The sequence below is a fragment of the Varanus komodoensis genome, unplaced genomic scaffold (genome assembly GCF_004798865.1).
Source record: "Varanus komodoensis strain SLA01 unplaced genomic scaffold, ASM479886v1 scaffold7_3, whole genome shotgun sequence".
Classification (NCBI taxonomy): domain Eukaryota; kingdom Metazoa; phylum Chordata; class Lepidosauria; order Squamata; family Varanidae; genus Varanus; species Varanus komodoensis.
The window spans coordinates 22,778,237-22,795,194 of NW_025336480.1; the positions used below are offsets into that span (position 1 = coordinate 22,778,237).

The 16,958-nt window shown below is 46.6% G+C and overlaps 1 protein-coding gene across 1 annotated transcript in view; it reads left to right on the plus strand.

The window, feature by feature from the left end:
* Nucleotides 1-2,531: 2,531 nt before the first annotated feature.
* Nucleotides 2,532-16,958, plus strand: part of BFSP1 (beaded filament structural protein 1) — a 32,320-nt gene continuing 17,893 nt past the window's right edge. Inside the window, exons 1-2 of the mRNA XM_044454622.1 lie at nucleotides 2,532-2,902; nucleotides 7,689-7,749. Coding sequence (XP_044310557.1) covers nucleotides 2,532-2,902; nucleotides 7,689-7,749 — 432 coding nt within the window. The remainder of the gene's footprint in view (nucleotides 2,903-7,688; nucleotides 7,750-16,958) is intronic.

Genomic DNA, 16,958 nt, shown 5'->3' on the forward strand with positions numbered 1-16,958 from the left:
AAACACAGTAATCTATGCACCTGTCTTTTTGGATTTGTGAACTGCTGAGATGCAACTTCTGGTCTTCCACACTCCCTCCCTTTTTAAGCTTCTGTACTTTGAAGAGGCTTTGGATTGGGCAGCCCTTCCAATGGAGGACCACCCTTTGTAAAGTAGGAGGCATGGCCACCCTAGTAGGGAGGAGGAGGAAGATGAAGCCTAGCAGGGAAAGCAGTAGGGGAAGCCCATTAGGAAGAGCCACTGGCATAGGAGGGGGACATCAGAGGGCTGCCACTAACCCTGCTTGTGGGAGCGATGCACTAGTACAAGCACAAGCCACATGAGGCGGTGACTCCAGTTGTAGGAACTGGAGGATCATGAGGGGAGATTTCTCCAGCTCATGGAGGAGCCATCATTGGATTCCAGCTCATCTTCAAAGGCTCACGGGGACATAGGAAGTTGCCTTGCACTGAGCCAGACTGCTGATCAGTCAAATCAGACATGTGGAGCCAAGTTTCATTCCCCACTACCACGCCGGGTGGTGCTGCTAGCACCTTGGGCAGGGCCAAAATGCCCTCTAAAACCAACCGGAGCAGCATATCATAGCTGAAGGTCCTTGCTGCCACGAATGCAGCCATTTCAGCCTTGCAGAATGAGGAAAATCCATGCTTATTACTACTGGGAAAGCAGCAATGGCCATGGAAAATGAGTTGGGGTCGGTGGAAGGGAGCATGGCTATATAGGGAAAACTGGGGGCCCGAACTGGGACCCGCAGCAGATTTGGCCTCCAGGCTTGAGGTTCAGTTCCCCTGTTCCTCTGGGAGCAGCTGTCTAGGGCAGAGGCCCCCAGTGGAGTGCCCATGGGCCCATCCAGTTGTGCTCACAAAGGGGTCCCCAGTATTATGCCAACGGGGAGCCAAAAGTGTTATTTTGTTTTGATATGTGGATTTCAATGAAATGGACACAACAGTTTAGCAAGTCTACATAGGCTTTAATAAAGCAGACCCAATATCCAAATAACTATCCATTTGAAATTGGCAACTGTAGCCACCTGCTTAGATCAGAAGCATTTTAGGTCCCCCAGCCATTGCAGCAAATATAAAAAATAAAGGAAACAATCATCTATCCTTCTAGTGCTGTAACATTCTTTAGCTGCCAAAAGAGTGCAGAGAATCCATTTACACTAATCACTTATTAATTTCCATGAAGCAGGCAAATAATTTTCAAGAGTGTGCACATCAGTGGATATTAAAGACTGTTCCAGTTCAAAATTTATCTGTGTAACAGCATTCTCCCAAAAAGAAGCAAGGACTAGACATCACCAAAACATCAGGAAACATCAGCTGCATCGCACCAGCAGCAATTAGCTGAATTGACCATTGTTTAATAAGGAGACCTTGAAGTTTCTAGCAGATACAAAACACATGTTTTGGCTGATCGACATGCAGCCTAAGAGCCATAGATGTGACAGGTAGATGGATTATGTCAATACAACCACTGATAAGGCATACTGTGGTGGAGTTCACAGCAGTTTCCAGATGCTCAGATGTGCCCTTGGGTCCAAAAAGCTTGGGAATCCTGCTTCCAGGTGTCCAAACAAAGGTCTTTCCCCGGTCTATGTGGAGATGCCAGGAGCTGGAGCTGGCACTTTTTGCATGCAAACGCTGTGCATGATCAGTAGTATTCATGTAGCTAATTCAATACTAGTGATATACATTCCAAAGGCACAAGGTAACCGCCATATGGAATGCTAAATGCAGCATTAAATGGGCCACGTGAAGGCACATTCAGGAGGTGAGAACAAACATGGAGGCAGTGGTGACCATGTCAGGCTGGGCAAGGAACTTTTCATATAGGCTAGGTTGGTCAGTCAGTCAGTGCCTGCTTGCCTCTTTCCTTACTTCCTTCAGTCCTTCCTTCAGTCCTTCCTTCCTTCCTTCCTTATTTATAAGGGTGAAAGTATCCTTCCTTCATTACAATTACTGGGTCTGCATTCAGGATCCTGGAATCTGTTGAAAACAAAAAATAACCAAAGTTACACCAAGCAGAATCTAAATGTGACATCATCATGCAAAAATCCCTGACTGGGGTAGACAAAGAAAGAACAAAAGAAAGAAAACAACAACAACAATTTAATGCTAGGGACCCAGCCTGTAAAGCCAGATGGCTTTTGTTTTCCGCCTCTCTCCAGCCTTCTAATCCCCCCAGCAAAAGCAGGACATTTCTCTCCCTTTTCTTTTGGTTGGGTCGCACACAATTGAAGCTGATGGAGAGAAAGAGAGCTGAAAACGCTGACAGAATTGAAAACAAACAGCCACCAAGAATACGAAGGCGGGGCCTTTGGGTTTTATTTTGTTTCCCTTCCAGGCTGCCAGGATTTAGAGCCTTAAGCTATCAGGGCAGGTCAGTTATTTAGGGGGTGGTGGGGAAGCCGAGAGAGTTTCCTTCTATCTTTCTGTTTCGAACCCAGGAGACATCTCACATTCAAAGTGGACAGAGAAAGACACGTGCAGAGGGGATCCTCAGGCCCACCCGCCTCTACTCACGCCGCCATGTACAGGAGTAGCTACCTGCGTGAAATTCGCAAGGAGAAGTATGAAAGGTCGGATGCTTATGAGGAACTGCCAGAATCGCCAGAATTTGGCAGCCTGGCTCAAGCCCAAGGCCTGGAAAACCTGCAGGAGCTCAACGAGCGGTTCACCAACTACATCAACCGGGCTCGGGTACTTGAACAACGCAATGCCATCTTCCGCAAGCAGCTGGAAACCTTTCAGCGCATGGATGAGCTGGCTGGGCTGGAAGAGGTGTTTGCTGCTCAGGTTGATCTCAATCGCCAGCGTGTTCGCGAACTGGCCTCGGACAGAGCAAAGCTGGAACGTGAAGAGAAGGATGCTCAGCGCATGCTGGATGAATTCCGTAACAAGTAAGTCAACCGGAGCTGAGGGAAATGTCTCGATAGGGTCCCAGCTTCAGCCGTGCGCATGGTTGCTATCTCACCTGTCGTGCCATCATCCTCATCACCAACGTGCCTCCGGCGGTTTTCAGGGCATGTGGTCAGCTGGGCAAACCAGTCTAAGTTGTGGCTTCCAAACACTGCATGAACTACAGGGCAGAAATCAGATTTCCACCACTGAAGAGCTTTAGGGCTGTCCAGTCCAAGCTCCACAAGGACTGGAGTTCCAAATCTTGTAGTTGGAGCCCTGAATTTCTGGGAGGCCAATTAGCCTTGTTGTCCATGGGCACTTGCTGGCATGACGGTATGGGCCCCTGATTATTTCTGTTACATCTGATCCCCCTGAATTAGCTGGCTTTTTGCTCACATAAGCTTCACCTACTGCTGCCCCTCCCAAACCTTTCTGCATGAGGTCCCCCCCCCCCCACACGCCAAAATAAGATGTCCTCTTCTCCCCTGTCCACACATCCCCTTTTACACAAAGGAATGCCCTTAAGAAGCAAGGTCCTTTACACGCACACATGCACACGCATGTGAAGGGAGGGGGAGAGAGATATTTTAGAGCATATGTAAATCAGCATATGCACATTTTTATTTTTATGTTTTGCCCCTGTGATTCCAAGACCCAGATCTTTTTGGAATGTAGCACTGCCCCTAAATTTCCAGGTATTTTGGACTTCAACTTCCAACTTTTTACAGATCATAGGTTATGCTGGCAATGGCTTCTGTGAGCTGAATTCCAAAACATCTGGCCAACTATCTTCTGTCCACCGCTAATGTACTGAAGTTAAATCAAAGTTCCAAGAAATTTTGGGTCCTCTTTTTCAATGTCAGTGTCTTAGAGGGTTGTTGAGACAATACAGGAATACTGATACTTTAAATCAGTCTTTGATACTGATTTAAAGAATGGCAGTTAAGTGCCAATATTTTGAGATGCTGCTCATGATACAATACCATTTTTGCAAGGGTGAAGGGGACATAAAAATGCATTTGAATTTTCTAGGTTCATATCTTAATAATTGTATTCATCCATCCATCCATTTATTATTTCTATCCCACTTTTCTGCCCATTTTCATGCCCAAAGTACCTAACTGCACCAAAGTATACAATTTGAATACCATTGAAATGAATGGTAAAAATAAAAGAAAAATGAAAAATGTAGAGCTGGTAGAATCATATTTGCTCTACACACCTCAGCCAATAACAGGTTATTTAGTCCCTGAGGCAAAATAACTTTTCAGAGTTGTGATGACAATAGTACCTTTGAGGATGACAAGAGTATCCAACACATTTATGCATTTATGTATTTAATCCTTGGCTGTTCATTTTGCCAGGATGGTCAAGGCAGTTTATGTTTAAATACTGAAACAGAGGACTACCACCTGCCCAAACATCAAACTATAGTTCTTTCAGGGCAGTTACCCATGAGTCCCCTGGTCTGGGCCGCTCCCCTTCTTCCTTCCTCAGAGCATCTTGGTCTTAAATAGGCCCAGAGAAGGTGTTCAGGCTGTTGACTGGTCCCTTCAGTTGCTGATGCCAAGAGCATTCTGGCCAGGAGTAATATTTATTGCCAGTCACTGGCATTTATGGTAGGATGGAATTCTAAAGTAATAACAATGGTGGGATCCAAATATCAGTTAAGATCCTGCTGGATGGAGCAATCCTAATCCCAGTTTGACTGGCTGTGGGGGGCAGATTTGAGTGGGAGGAAGGAGCACAGCTTCACTGGCATGGGGCTGACTTATCCAGCACAGGAAAATTATCATGGGTGCTATTCTCAGCAGTGGTAGTTGACCAAGGTTTCAAAATAGTTCATGGGGGTGGGAGTAAGTAGAATTAGGGTGCAGGCCCTGAGGAGTTCATATAACTAGCCCCTTAAAAACTCCAGCTTGATGGATCAAAATCCCCCTTTGCTCAGGGTGGGTGGAGGATTTCTAAAATTAAGATCCACCAAAGACTGCTAATGCTACCCTCAAACCTTACTCCCTGGAGGATGCAAACTGGCTGGGATGTGGGAGTGAAGATCTGTGCCTTCCGCAATTCACTCCCCACCTACGGACTCCCCTGCCTCCTGGGACTGTTGTTCAGGAGCTGAGTGCGGGCAGTGATTTTTGGCATGTGCATTTCTTCACTCAGATTTGAGCAGTGTGCAGGTGAAAGCCTTGCAGATGTCAGGCTGTAGACCCATCTTCTGGCCACCCAGGTGGCACTGGTGGCTGCTCCTTAACTAGCATTAGGTCGCTGGGTTGAGCTACCCCTTACACTTCCCACAGTATTCCAGAGTGATGCTAGGCTGGGGCATTCGGGCGAATGAAACTGGATTCAAGATCGTGGCACTGCTCAAGGGAAAACAAAACAGCAGGCACCCTAGGGCTGGTGTCCCCAAGTTGACGCTTCCAGGATGCTCTGCGTCTGCCCACTGTCCAAGGTGCTGGGACTTCCTGGCACGGAGAGATGACAAACAGGCCAGGCCTGGGATAGGCAGCCATTGGAAGTCCTTTGGACTTTAAGGACACTATGCTGGGCACCTGCCCAAAATAGCTGCCATGGGAGATGAGGCCAATCACAATAGAGAAGGAACGTGCCCAAAAGGCTGAGTGCAAGCCAGGGTGGGGTTTGAGACTCATTTCTTTAGACTGATCACTTTTAGTGCCCTCACTTTGCTTTGAAGCAACGCCAGGTACGCGTAAGATGCCTGGTTGAGGGAAGGCCTCTCAGAAGTTGTCCAAGGAAGCACCAGGAAAGGTGCCCAGGGCGGTGTCACATTCTTCACCTCTGGAATAAACAATATTGGTAAGGCACACAGCGTGCCAGGTGTCAGCACGCCAAATGTGCAACCCAAATTTAATCATGATGCAATCCAAATATACGTTTTATTTACATGTCACATATGTGCATTATGTTGGTGTAATTGCAACATTCAAGTTGGATTTTCCGGGTGCACACCTAGAGTCCAGCCCGATGGACCCTGGCTGCTTTGCACATGCCTCCCCTAGTTTTTTCCTCAGCAGCTCTTCTGTGGTATCATGAAAGAAGTCCTGGGAAAACATGTGAGGGTTACAAATGGAGGAAACAATGAGTAAACCTTGCCATACAAATCCAGGAATGAGGCAAAGAAAGTGCACAATATAAGCCTCATCTCAAAGCAACCTGAATCACTCAGGGCTCGATTACTTGCTGTTGGATGGGCTTGGTAATCTTGCTGTCTGACTGAAATTGACATCCGGGTGCAAGACTCCTAGAATGGACATTTTGGAAGCAAATGCCACAAAGGCAAGGAAATATTTGCCTCTGTAATCTGACCTGGGGGAAAATGATGGTGGGCAGTGCATAGTTATTCTAGTGATATGTGGGAAGTGTACAATAAAAACCTTGAGAAGGGAAGACTGAAGGAAGACATGATAGCACTCTTCAAGTACTTGAAAGGTTGTCACAAAGAGGAAGGCCAGCCACTCGTCTTGATCATCCCAGAGCTCGGGGCATGGAATAATGGGCTCAAGTTACAGGGAGCCAGATTCTGGCTAGATGCCAGGAGAAATTTCCTGACTGTTAGAGCAGAACGACAGAGGAGCCAATGGCCTAGGGAGGATGTGGTCTCTCCCACACTGGAGGCATTCAGGATGCAACTGGAAAGCCATCTGAGAGGGCTGGTTTAACCTGGAGTTCCTCTGGCTCCTTCCAACTCTACTATGGAACACTTTTCTGGAGGGCTTTGTCTGTGGACAATAGTATTACTCCAGAACAGGAATATTAGTGATCTGATCACCTGAATCCTTGCTTCCTGGCACACAAAAATGTATCCTCCACCCCTATCCCCCCAATTTAGTATTTTTTCTCTTATCTTCTTTAGTTTTTTCTGGTCTTCCTACATATCTCACTGAAATCAAAGACTGGATTCTCATCAATTCCAGACTGTAGCATAATTTAATGATCAGAAAGAACATCAGCCCCAAAATATGATATACCTGTTTTTAATCTTTCCTGCAAGGAACCCAAGATAGTATATGTAATCCTCCTCCTCCTCTCCATTCTATCCTCACAACAACCCTGTGAGGTAGGTTAGGCTCAGAGTCAATAACTGGCCCAAAGTCACCCAGTGAGATTCATGGCTGAGGAGGGATTAGAACCCAGATCTCCCAAATCCAATAATCTAACCACACTGGATCTCAGTTGCAATTTTTTTCCTCATTACTGTCATTCATTATAATTATTGTAATAAATACTGAACAAATCTTAATTTATTGATTCAACTGTATTTGTTAATTTTGCTTTTCTAAATTGGTTTCTGGTATAGTGTAAAATGATGATTTTTATGCCAAACACACTGGACATATTCAGATATAAAACGAACATAACCATGGTTGAGCATTATGTGAATGAACTTGGTCTCCTCTTAGATTTAGACACCCTCCTTCCCCTCTTCTTCCCTTGTACAGCCAAAAGCAAATGTTTGGACATTTTTGCTTTCACTTTTAGCTACCTACAGTGCGTCATTTCATCTGAACTGGGAACTACAGTTAAGATTAACACTAATTGTGGTCATTTTAAGCAAGCCACTTTCATAGACTACAGTGGCCAGTTGGGTTGAGTTAAATTAATCATCAGTTATGTTAATTCCAGAGCTCATTTCCAGATGACCAAAACACAGTTTGGGGTTACCTCTGAATGAAGTCGTGGAATAGGAAGCGGAGGTCCAATGGAGTCATTTCCCTTCTTGCAGTGCTCACACCCTTTGTTCGTTTTTCTTCTTTGTAGATACCGAAATGAATGTGAGTACCAGCAGATGCTGAAAGCTACTCTCGAGCGGCTTAACAAGGTGAGTTCATCTTATCGGATGTAACAGGAGGGCCTAGTGACATTGCTCCGCCATGGCTTGTATGTTCACACGGTCACTGGAGCTCAAGTCCAGAACAACTTTTGATTGGCCAGGTTGCAACTGTGGTTTATCTTACCTCTGAGGCCAAACTCTTGGTGTGGTTAACAAACTACCCACAACCCTAAAAGAAGCCATGGGTTCGCCGTGGTTTGTTAACCACTCGAACCACCAAGTGTGCCAGATTCTGATGACTGCATAAGCCCCAGACACAGTAGAAATATTAAAAATGGCCACAGTAGGCTGCTTGATCTTGCGGACTGGTCCATGGTCATTAGTCAGCAGGTGACACTTGTGCATTCCCATGTCACACTACTGCTCTTGCAGCGGACACGCTAGCTTGGGGTTTAGTGAATGGCCCCTTCCCTGCTTTAATGGAACACTCTTTGGGAATGAAAAATGTCATTATTAAAATGTGTGCTCAAATGCACATGTAAACACACACATGAGACACAGACACACAAAGACAGGAAAAGCCTTAAATGAGTTTGTTCTGAATTATTTCAGTCAATAGTACTGGATGGCTGTGTAAAAAAAAAAAAAAAACATGATGTAAGTAGAATTTGTACGTCAGCCATGTGAAATCATGTACTCAGATTGCCTTCTGAAGGACTGAATGTACTCTGTAGGCAAGCCAGCACTATCCCTTTTATATAAACCCAGATATTCTCCATGGCAAAGAAAAGAGACACACGAACTGTTCAAGGGGGACTGTTTTCAAGCAAAATTTAAAATACGCTTTCTTGGCCAAGCATCCTCTAAAATTAAACCTGCACTGGGGGCAAACAGGAAAATGGTTTGATTAGGCCTTTATGGTACAAAACCCGAAAGAGTAATTCACATCTCTGGAGAAAGTTTATTGTTTTTCTTCTTGAAACACGATGGTCCACAATTGAAATTTAATAGCTGTATACCCTCCTGAATAATTTTCTTTCTTATGCATTGAAGACATGTTCTCTTCTAGCTCTATTTTTAATGGCTAATCTTTTTGTGCTTGTTTTTGTTCTACAGTTGATGCATTACTTTAGCGTGTTTTCCTCCATCACTTGGGGAAATCACAAAAGAGATTCTGCTCCAGGTCGATTGGCATAATTATCGTCATTTCTTAACTTATATTTTGATGTTCATTCTCTATTATTTCATACTTCAGGAGTGTGTGTGTGTGTGTTGTGGAACCTGGCTAGTTCATATCCCAGCTTTAAAGTGGAATCCTGAACTAGTGCTGGGCAAGCACTTTCTCAGCCTTATATTATACTCCTCAATAAAGTGGGAATAATCAGGGTGTATGTCTGGGTTTTGTGTGATGAAACCAGAGACCTCAAGTGTGCTGCACCTTAAAAAGATTTCTTAGTCCTTTCTTTTCCCCACTGTCCAGCTGTGTGCTCTCCTCTTTCTGGAAGGAGATCCAGTGACTGATATGAGGGAACAGGCACAGATGCTAAACGACTATTTTGCCTCTGTGTTCTCCCCAAAGCAGGACGGGGGATATCTGCATAGGAGATCAGATGAGGCTGGGGACTTAGGGCCACAGATTAGAGTCACCCCCCTTGAAGTCGAGAGGCTCCTCAGGGCATTGGACATTACAAAGGCGCCAGGCCCTGACGGGTTACACCCGAGAGTACTTAGAGAGTTGGCAGAGGTTCTCTCACGCCCACAGGCCTCCATTTTTGAGACCTCGTGGAGAACGGGTGAATTCCAGAGGACTGGAGGGTGGCATCAGTGGTCCCAATTTTCAAAAAGGGTAGTAGAAAGGACATGGGGAATTATAGACCGGTTAGCCTTACGTCCATTGTAGGAAAAACAATGGAAAGGCTCATAATAGAGAGAGATCTAGTGATGCTAGATAGGGAAGGGAGGCTGACAGCCACACAACACGGCTTCCGCAAAAACAGGTCCTGCCAGACAAACCTTGTGGAATTCTATGACAAGGTTTCGAGGTGGCTAGATGGAGGGGATGCAGTGGATGTGGTATACCTGGATTTCAGCAAGGCCTTTGACAAAGTGCCCCATGATCTCCTGGTGGAGAAACTGAGGAGTTTTGGGATACACCAAAGCACTCTCTGGTGGATTAGGGCATGGTTGACTGACTGAAAGCAGAGGGTAACCATTAGTGGGGAATCATCGGGATGGCGGCCAGTGACAAGCGGGGTCCCCCAGGGCTCTGTCCTTTTTTATCTTTTCATACATGATATGGAAGAAGGAGTGAACAGTCTGCTGATCAAATTCACAGATGGCACTAAAACTGGAGCAGTGGCCACAACTGAGGAGCAGGTACTCCAGATCCAAAAGGATCTGGACAGACTATGGAAGTGGGCAGAAGACAACAGGATGGCGTTCAATGTGGATAAGTGCAAGGTCTTGCACTTGGGGCATAGGAATAGCTGTCATAAGTACAGGTTAGGTGACAAGTGCCTGGAGAGCAGCACTTGTGAAAGGGACCTCGGGGTGCTGGTTGACTGCAGGCTAAACATGGGTCAGCAGTGTGATGCGGTGGTCAAGAGGGCGAACGCCACCCTTGGTTGCATAGCCAGAAGTGTGGCTTCTAGATCAAGAGAGGTATTACTACCACTCTACACGACTCTGGTGCGCCCGCAACTGGAGTATTGTGTTCAGTTTTGGGCCCCTCATTACAGAAAGGATATAGCCAGGTTGGAGTCAGTGCAGCGTAGGGCCACAAGGTTGGTGGCCGGTTTGCAGGGGATGGGGTATGAGGTGAGACTGAGGGAACTGGGTCTCTTCAGCCTGGAGAAGAGGAGACTCAGAGGGGATCTGTTGGCGACATACAGGTATGTGAGGGGATGTCACATGGAGATGGGTAGAGACCTGTTCTCCCGTGCAGAGGAAGGCAGGACACCCTCCAACGGAGCAAAGCTCAGGGAGCCAAGGTTCCATTTGGATGCCAGGAAGCACTTCCTGACAGTCAGGACCCCGAGGGTGTGGAATGGGCTTCCACGGGAGGTCATTGAGGCCCCATCGGTGCGGGTGTTCAAGGATAGGCTGGACGTTCACATGGTGGGCATGTCATGAGTGGAGCTGGCTGGTGCTGGAGGTCAAACTAGATGGCCCGGGAGGCCCCTTCTGACTCGCTCTGTTTCTATGTTTCTATATTTCTTTCTATTGGAACAGACGGCAGGTATTCACCAGTGGTTAGAGCACCGGACTGGAACTCAGGAGATCAGCGATCAGGCCCTTGCATGGTCACAAATTTCACTGGGTGACTTTGGACCAGGCACTCACGCTCAACCTAACTTACCTAACAGGGTTGTGGTGGGGATCCAGTGGAAAGCAGAAGGCTCATATACACTACCTTGGATTCCTTGGCGGGCAAGATGGGACACAGGCACACACACACACACACACAATAGAGAAATCAGCCTGATCATTTCAAATTAATTATTTAAAATATGTAAATCAATGACTGCAAATAGCTCCAGGTCTTCTGTCCTGTCTATTGAGGAGGACCACTCCAAAACATTTTTCTGCCTTTTTCAAAACATTTTCCGAAACAAAGTTCAAGTTGAGCAGCTTCCCTGCTGGACAACACACTGACTCTTGGGATGCTTCCCTTTCCACATCCCAACTCAGCAGATGAGCTGGGGGAGCGGGGGCAGGATGGGCCACAGGACCCACACAGCTTTGCCCTCCGGCACTTGGCTGCAGTTCCCTGGCCCAGCCTGAGGTGGCTCCAGTCAGCCCTGCCCTCAAAAGGGGGGGTGGGGGGGGAGTTCCTAAGGACAGTGCAGCAGCCATGGAAGGAATTAGTTGTGGGTCAAATGTGGTGTTCCAAAATCAAGCAAATCTGGAAGATGCTCCACACTTGTGGAATGATTTGGTTTAGGGCCAGCACTGAATTGCAGCAATGCTCCTTTTGTAGGCAAATCGAACCTTTTTTTAATAATTTGGTTTCAGAAGTTGTAAGGTGAGTAAAGAGCTTTCTCTGCCAAGCAGTTGGTCCTAACTAGAGAGTCACATGCATTTAGCCTCTCAGGGATAGGCAGGCTAATGCAGCCCGGCACTTCTAGAGAGCACCAGATGTATCGCCCATGCAGAAGACAGACTTTGGAATGGCCTGGGTGCCAGTGCATCTTTCCTCTTCTGTCACCTTTTTCAAAGTGAAGGCTAAAATCCTACCTATGCTTACTCAAGAACAAGCCCAAATGAGCACACATCAGAGTAAACATGCATTAACATTGGCTGTACATGTCCTCAAACATTTGTCAGCCGGGCAATCTCCACATAGGACAGAATCTCTGCTTACCTTTTGTCCCCTTTCTCTGTTCTCAGTTCTGGCCTTGCATTGCTCCTGCCATCTATTTCTGTTACATTAGAAGAAACAGCTGAATCCTATCAGTTCTGATCTGAATACACTGGGGACATGATACATTATTTTTCTGACGCTGGTTTGTTTGACTGGCGCTGCCGTTCTCCGTCAACTTGCATTTTGCGAGAAAAACATGGTGATTTGAAGCACAATTGGTATTTTGCTCTTGGCAAAGTGCTGTCGTTCCGAAGGAAGCCATCCACAGTGAGATGTGCAGCTCAATACTTCCCCGGTCTTGGCATTTGGGCATAGAAACTCCCTGGCCCATCACTTTCCACCTGTCCCATGAGCCAGGTGTGTGCCAAGAGTGTCAGTGTGACAAACATGTGCGTAACAGGTTGCGGCACTCAGTGAAAGACAAGACAGAATAGAAGAAACCAGCTGAATTGGGCGTTGGACAAGTGGCTATGACTTGTGACTCCTTTTACTTGCAAATGCAATTCAATCAGGGCAACAAACACCTCCACCCGACCTGCCACACACTGTAAATATCAATGGTTAATGCAATCCCCACAGTGGCAGCTTGCAAACAAGCTGCTACACGGAAATGGTTGCTAGAGAACATTCGTAGATAAATAACAATAAATTTAAATAACAAGCTTGCCGAAATGCGTTTGTTTCTGGGCCATCTGCAAATGCAAAACGGGCGGCCAAGCACTCTAAATGCAAAATCAGTGGCAAAAGGTCTGACCATCTCTTAGAAATGAAAAAGCACCTTCATGCAAGCAAGATCACGAAAAGTACCTGCACAGGCATGGGGTGAAAATGCTCTTCCAAGGATTGCATTTCCAACTGTGTGGTGCCATCAAAAGTAGCTGCTTATCAGAGTGCCAGCAAATGTTTGGCTCTTCTTAAAAGTCAAGGGTCAAGAGCTAGAACAGATCAGATAGGGGAATGTTTGAGAGTGGGAGTGAGTGGCAGGGAGGGAGGGAAGGAACGCAGCTGCTAATTTTGAGGGCTAGCTAGCTTTTTGTGTGTGTAGGGGGTGTATTTTGCCTGGCTTTGTGACCAGCATAGTCGGGCACCTCTTGAGGGCCCACATCTTAGCAAGAGCACATTGAGAAGAGCCCCTTGGTGCTTCTTCACCTGCCTTCTCCTTTGGGCCCAACAACAGTGGTGGTGAAAAGGAAGGCGATGCGGGTGATGGCACTGCCCTCTTGCTCACTGGATCCCTTCCTGGCAAGGAATCACGCGAAGGCAGAGGAGAAAACAAGAACCAGGAAGGATAGCCACTGGCGACAATGGCAGGAGAAGCCAGACCCACTGAGGATCCGCTGGATCCAGTAAGGGTACCTTGCCTAAAAAGGTAAGGGTAAAGGTTTCTCCCTGACATTAAAGTCCAGTCATGCCTGACTCCAGGGGGCGGTGCTCATCTCCGTTTCCTAGCCGAGGGAGCCAGCGTTTGTCCGCAGACAGTCTCCGTGGTCATGTGGCCGGCATGGCTAAAACATTGAAGTGCACAGAACGCTGTTACCTGCTCACCAAAGTGGTACCTTTTTATCTGCTTGCACTTGCATGCTTTTGAACCACAAGGTGGGCAGGAGCTGGGACGGAGCATGGGAGCTCACCCCATGTGCAGATGCAAACTGTCGACCTTTCAGTCAACCAGCCCAGCAGCACAGCGGTTTAAACCCCTGCGCCACCTGCAGTCTCCATACCTTGCCTATGGGCCCTTAGAAACCACTGAGTATGGACTAAGCTGTCGGAGGACTGGACAACCTGCCCTGGGTTCCTCACAAGAGGACAAGTGTGGGATATAAATGCTGCATAATAATTGTAATCACCCAATTATAACAGTTAATGGATTATTTAACCAGATTTATGAAGTGTAGACTAAGAAGGGGGTGAGTGTCTACCTCCAGGTATGCATAGCCAGACGTCGCCACTGCTTGGCAGATTACACAATGCCCAGGAACAGTCGCACGGCAGTTTCTTTTGTGGAAGGCGTTTTGTATAGGCACGTGCGTGTGTGCACACTACAGCACAGTAGTGGAGCGCTGACTTGGTACGTGGAAGATCCAAAGTTCAGTCCCAGGCATCTGCAGGTAGAATGGAAACGATGCGCCTTTTTGAAACTCTGGAGAACAACTGGTAGTCCATGTAGACCAGGAATGGACAACTCGTAGCCTTCCAGATGTTTCGTGACAGTTCCATCAGTCCTAAGCAGCATAGACGACGGAGACAGCTGGTGCGAGTTCCTCACCAAACATCTGGAGTACAGCTCCTGGAGGAGATATTGCTGAGCTAGGGAGGCCAGTAAGACTGTCCACATAAGTCACCTTCCGACTTTTGCCGCTCCACTTTCTTCAGGTCTTTTGATGCAGAGCCTGAGGCATTTGGATGACCCATGTTCAGCAGAATCCATTCTAATCTATCAAGTTCATTCAAATTAGCATTAGCTTATATAATTGCCGTTTAAATAATGCTTGGGGTTGCCCGGATTGAACTTAATTTACTCTTAACCACAAGCACTGTATTCAGTATTTGAATGAGTTTCTGCTTAAAGGAACATTGATAAGAAGACTTTCAATGTTAGTATGGAATCTGGTTGTCTGGACGGATCCCCAAATACCTGTGGATGAATTTCTGTTAATGATAAATGATGTATTATTACAGGTTACCAAGATCTCTGTTGTGGAAGATGTTCACTTTTACCTCCAGTTATGTGGGATGGTGCACATTTTTCAAGGCTGAATGACATTTTTGATCTTGGCTAGTGTTTTCGTTTATGCCATCCGTACATAGAACATTCCTGAGGCTAGTGATCCCGGTGTTGCTGGCCCAAGAGCACCGCTGGCTCGAGGACTCCATGGCAAATGCCCCTTTTGACCCACATCTGGGGTCCAGGCTTAATCCAGCTTAGAGTGGGCCCTCAGAAATAACTGAAGTCAACATAATCGTTCTGCCCAGTGTTAATGTATGTCCCATTTGGTTGAACTCTCTAGCAGTGTTATAATAGTGTGATTCCCTTCAAGCTGTCTGAGTACAAAGAGACTGCTTCTCCCAGTTTATGCAGCACAATGGCAGAACCAGCAATATGAAGTGGAAAGCTGGTGCCTTTAATGCTTTTCCTCGGTGCAGAGTTGAAGCAGCTTGGGAGCTATTTTGGTGAAAGAAAACATCATAAGGTGATAAGGTTGAAAGGCCCCAATTGCCTGCCATGCAAGTTTTCCATTTTATTGCTTTTCTCTCCTACCTTTTTTTTTCCTTCTGTGTTACAAAACAAAACCTAAACCAAACATTGGAGAGAGAGAGAAGCAAAACAAAATAAGTTAAACCAAAGAGCTTGGGAAGCAGGGGAAGCTTGTGCCTCCTGTATCAGTGGGGCTGCTCATCCATTGCAGCTTTTCTTTTGAGAATTATGGGTGCTATCCATGGTGCTGAATTCATTTCCAGATTAGGTTCTCCACCATGAAGCAGCATGCCTTGTTCCCATCAAGCTGAGAAGAAAAACTGGAGTGGATGTTGAGTAACCAGCCTTCTCTGTCCGGATGGTGAACATCAGAGGTGGAGAAACTGAGGCCCAAGGGCCAAAACTAGCCTGCCCGTGTGCTAGTCTGGTCTTCCAGGGTTCCCAGGAGGGCCACGTCCCCTTCCCTGGCTCTTCCCTCTTTCCTCTGACCCTGGTTGTTTGGTGGTTTCCTGGCTTTTGCACAGCTCCTCCTTGCTCCTGTCCCAACTGGCTGATGCCTCTCTTAAGGCCTCGTGGCTGGCGGTGGGAGCTTTCAGCTAAGATGTGTTGGCCTGGCTGGTATCTTGGCCTTGCCCTCTTGGGCTTCAGTGATAGCCACTGCCTCCAGGCTAGAAGAGGTGCAACACCTCCGCTGTACACGCATCACACAAGGTTTTATACTCAACACATTCTGGGAAGTAAACTGGAGAAGCAACAGGAACAAGGCCACTCAGCAAGAGCTCAGTGAGCCAGGATGCAAATCTGGTGCAGCAGGTGCATCTGCGCCACATGGCTGACTTCAAGCTGCCTTGGTGGCTGCCTTTTTCATTTTACTTTAAACTTCTTCCTCCACCAAGCAAGAGTGGAACTGCACATCATTTAGTGCCATGGTGTCCCACACTCTGGCCTAAGTATTTTGAATAGGTAGAGCTTCCATATAGCTGGAAGTGCCTGATCCTACCTCATCTTGGAAGCTAAGCAGGAGATGAAACTCTTCCTCTTCCTCTTTCTTTCTGTTATTATAGGCTGGGCTGTGAATGAGTCCACAAAGTGTTTTAGAATCCTTTGGAAATTTCTTAGTGTTTTGTATATGGGCATGTCCAATACTGGAAAACTTGGTCCATTTGAGCTTGAGGAACTTTTTCAGACTCCACAATCAAAAGCAGGCAGGGTTGGCAGGTGGGGGGGAAGGGGCAGCTCACTTTCTGTAAAATAGCTCAAAATATCTGCACAAATTTAGAGCTGAACACTGCTTACCTCTAGGGCAATTTGCAAAAGTTGGAGCTGAACTTGTTTGGATGTTGTTCTCCTTCTTGTAACATGTAACATGAGAAGTATGGAAGCATCCTCTGCTCACTGCATATGCACCTTGGCCACCTTGAATTTTCCAAGAGTTAAGATTTATGCAAAATTCAGGCCTCCACACCTTGATTCGTGCAAATTTGTGCAAATTTCCTCAACCTCTGGGGAGAAAATATGCAAGTCATAGCCTGCTTTAAAAAGAGAAGGTTGCATGCTGGCTCAACTTGCACAAAAAGAATCAGCACCCTTGCAGCCTTGACATTTCCCTATTTGTTCCTCACAGTTGAAAAGGAGTGAAGCTAATTTCCCTAGTGCTCCCCATGATGACATTTGTCATCTTATTTAATAGGCCATATC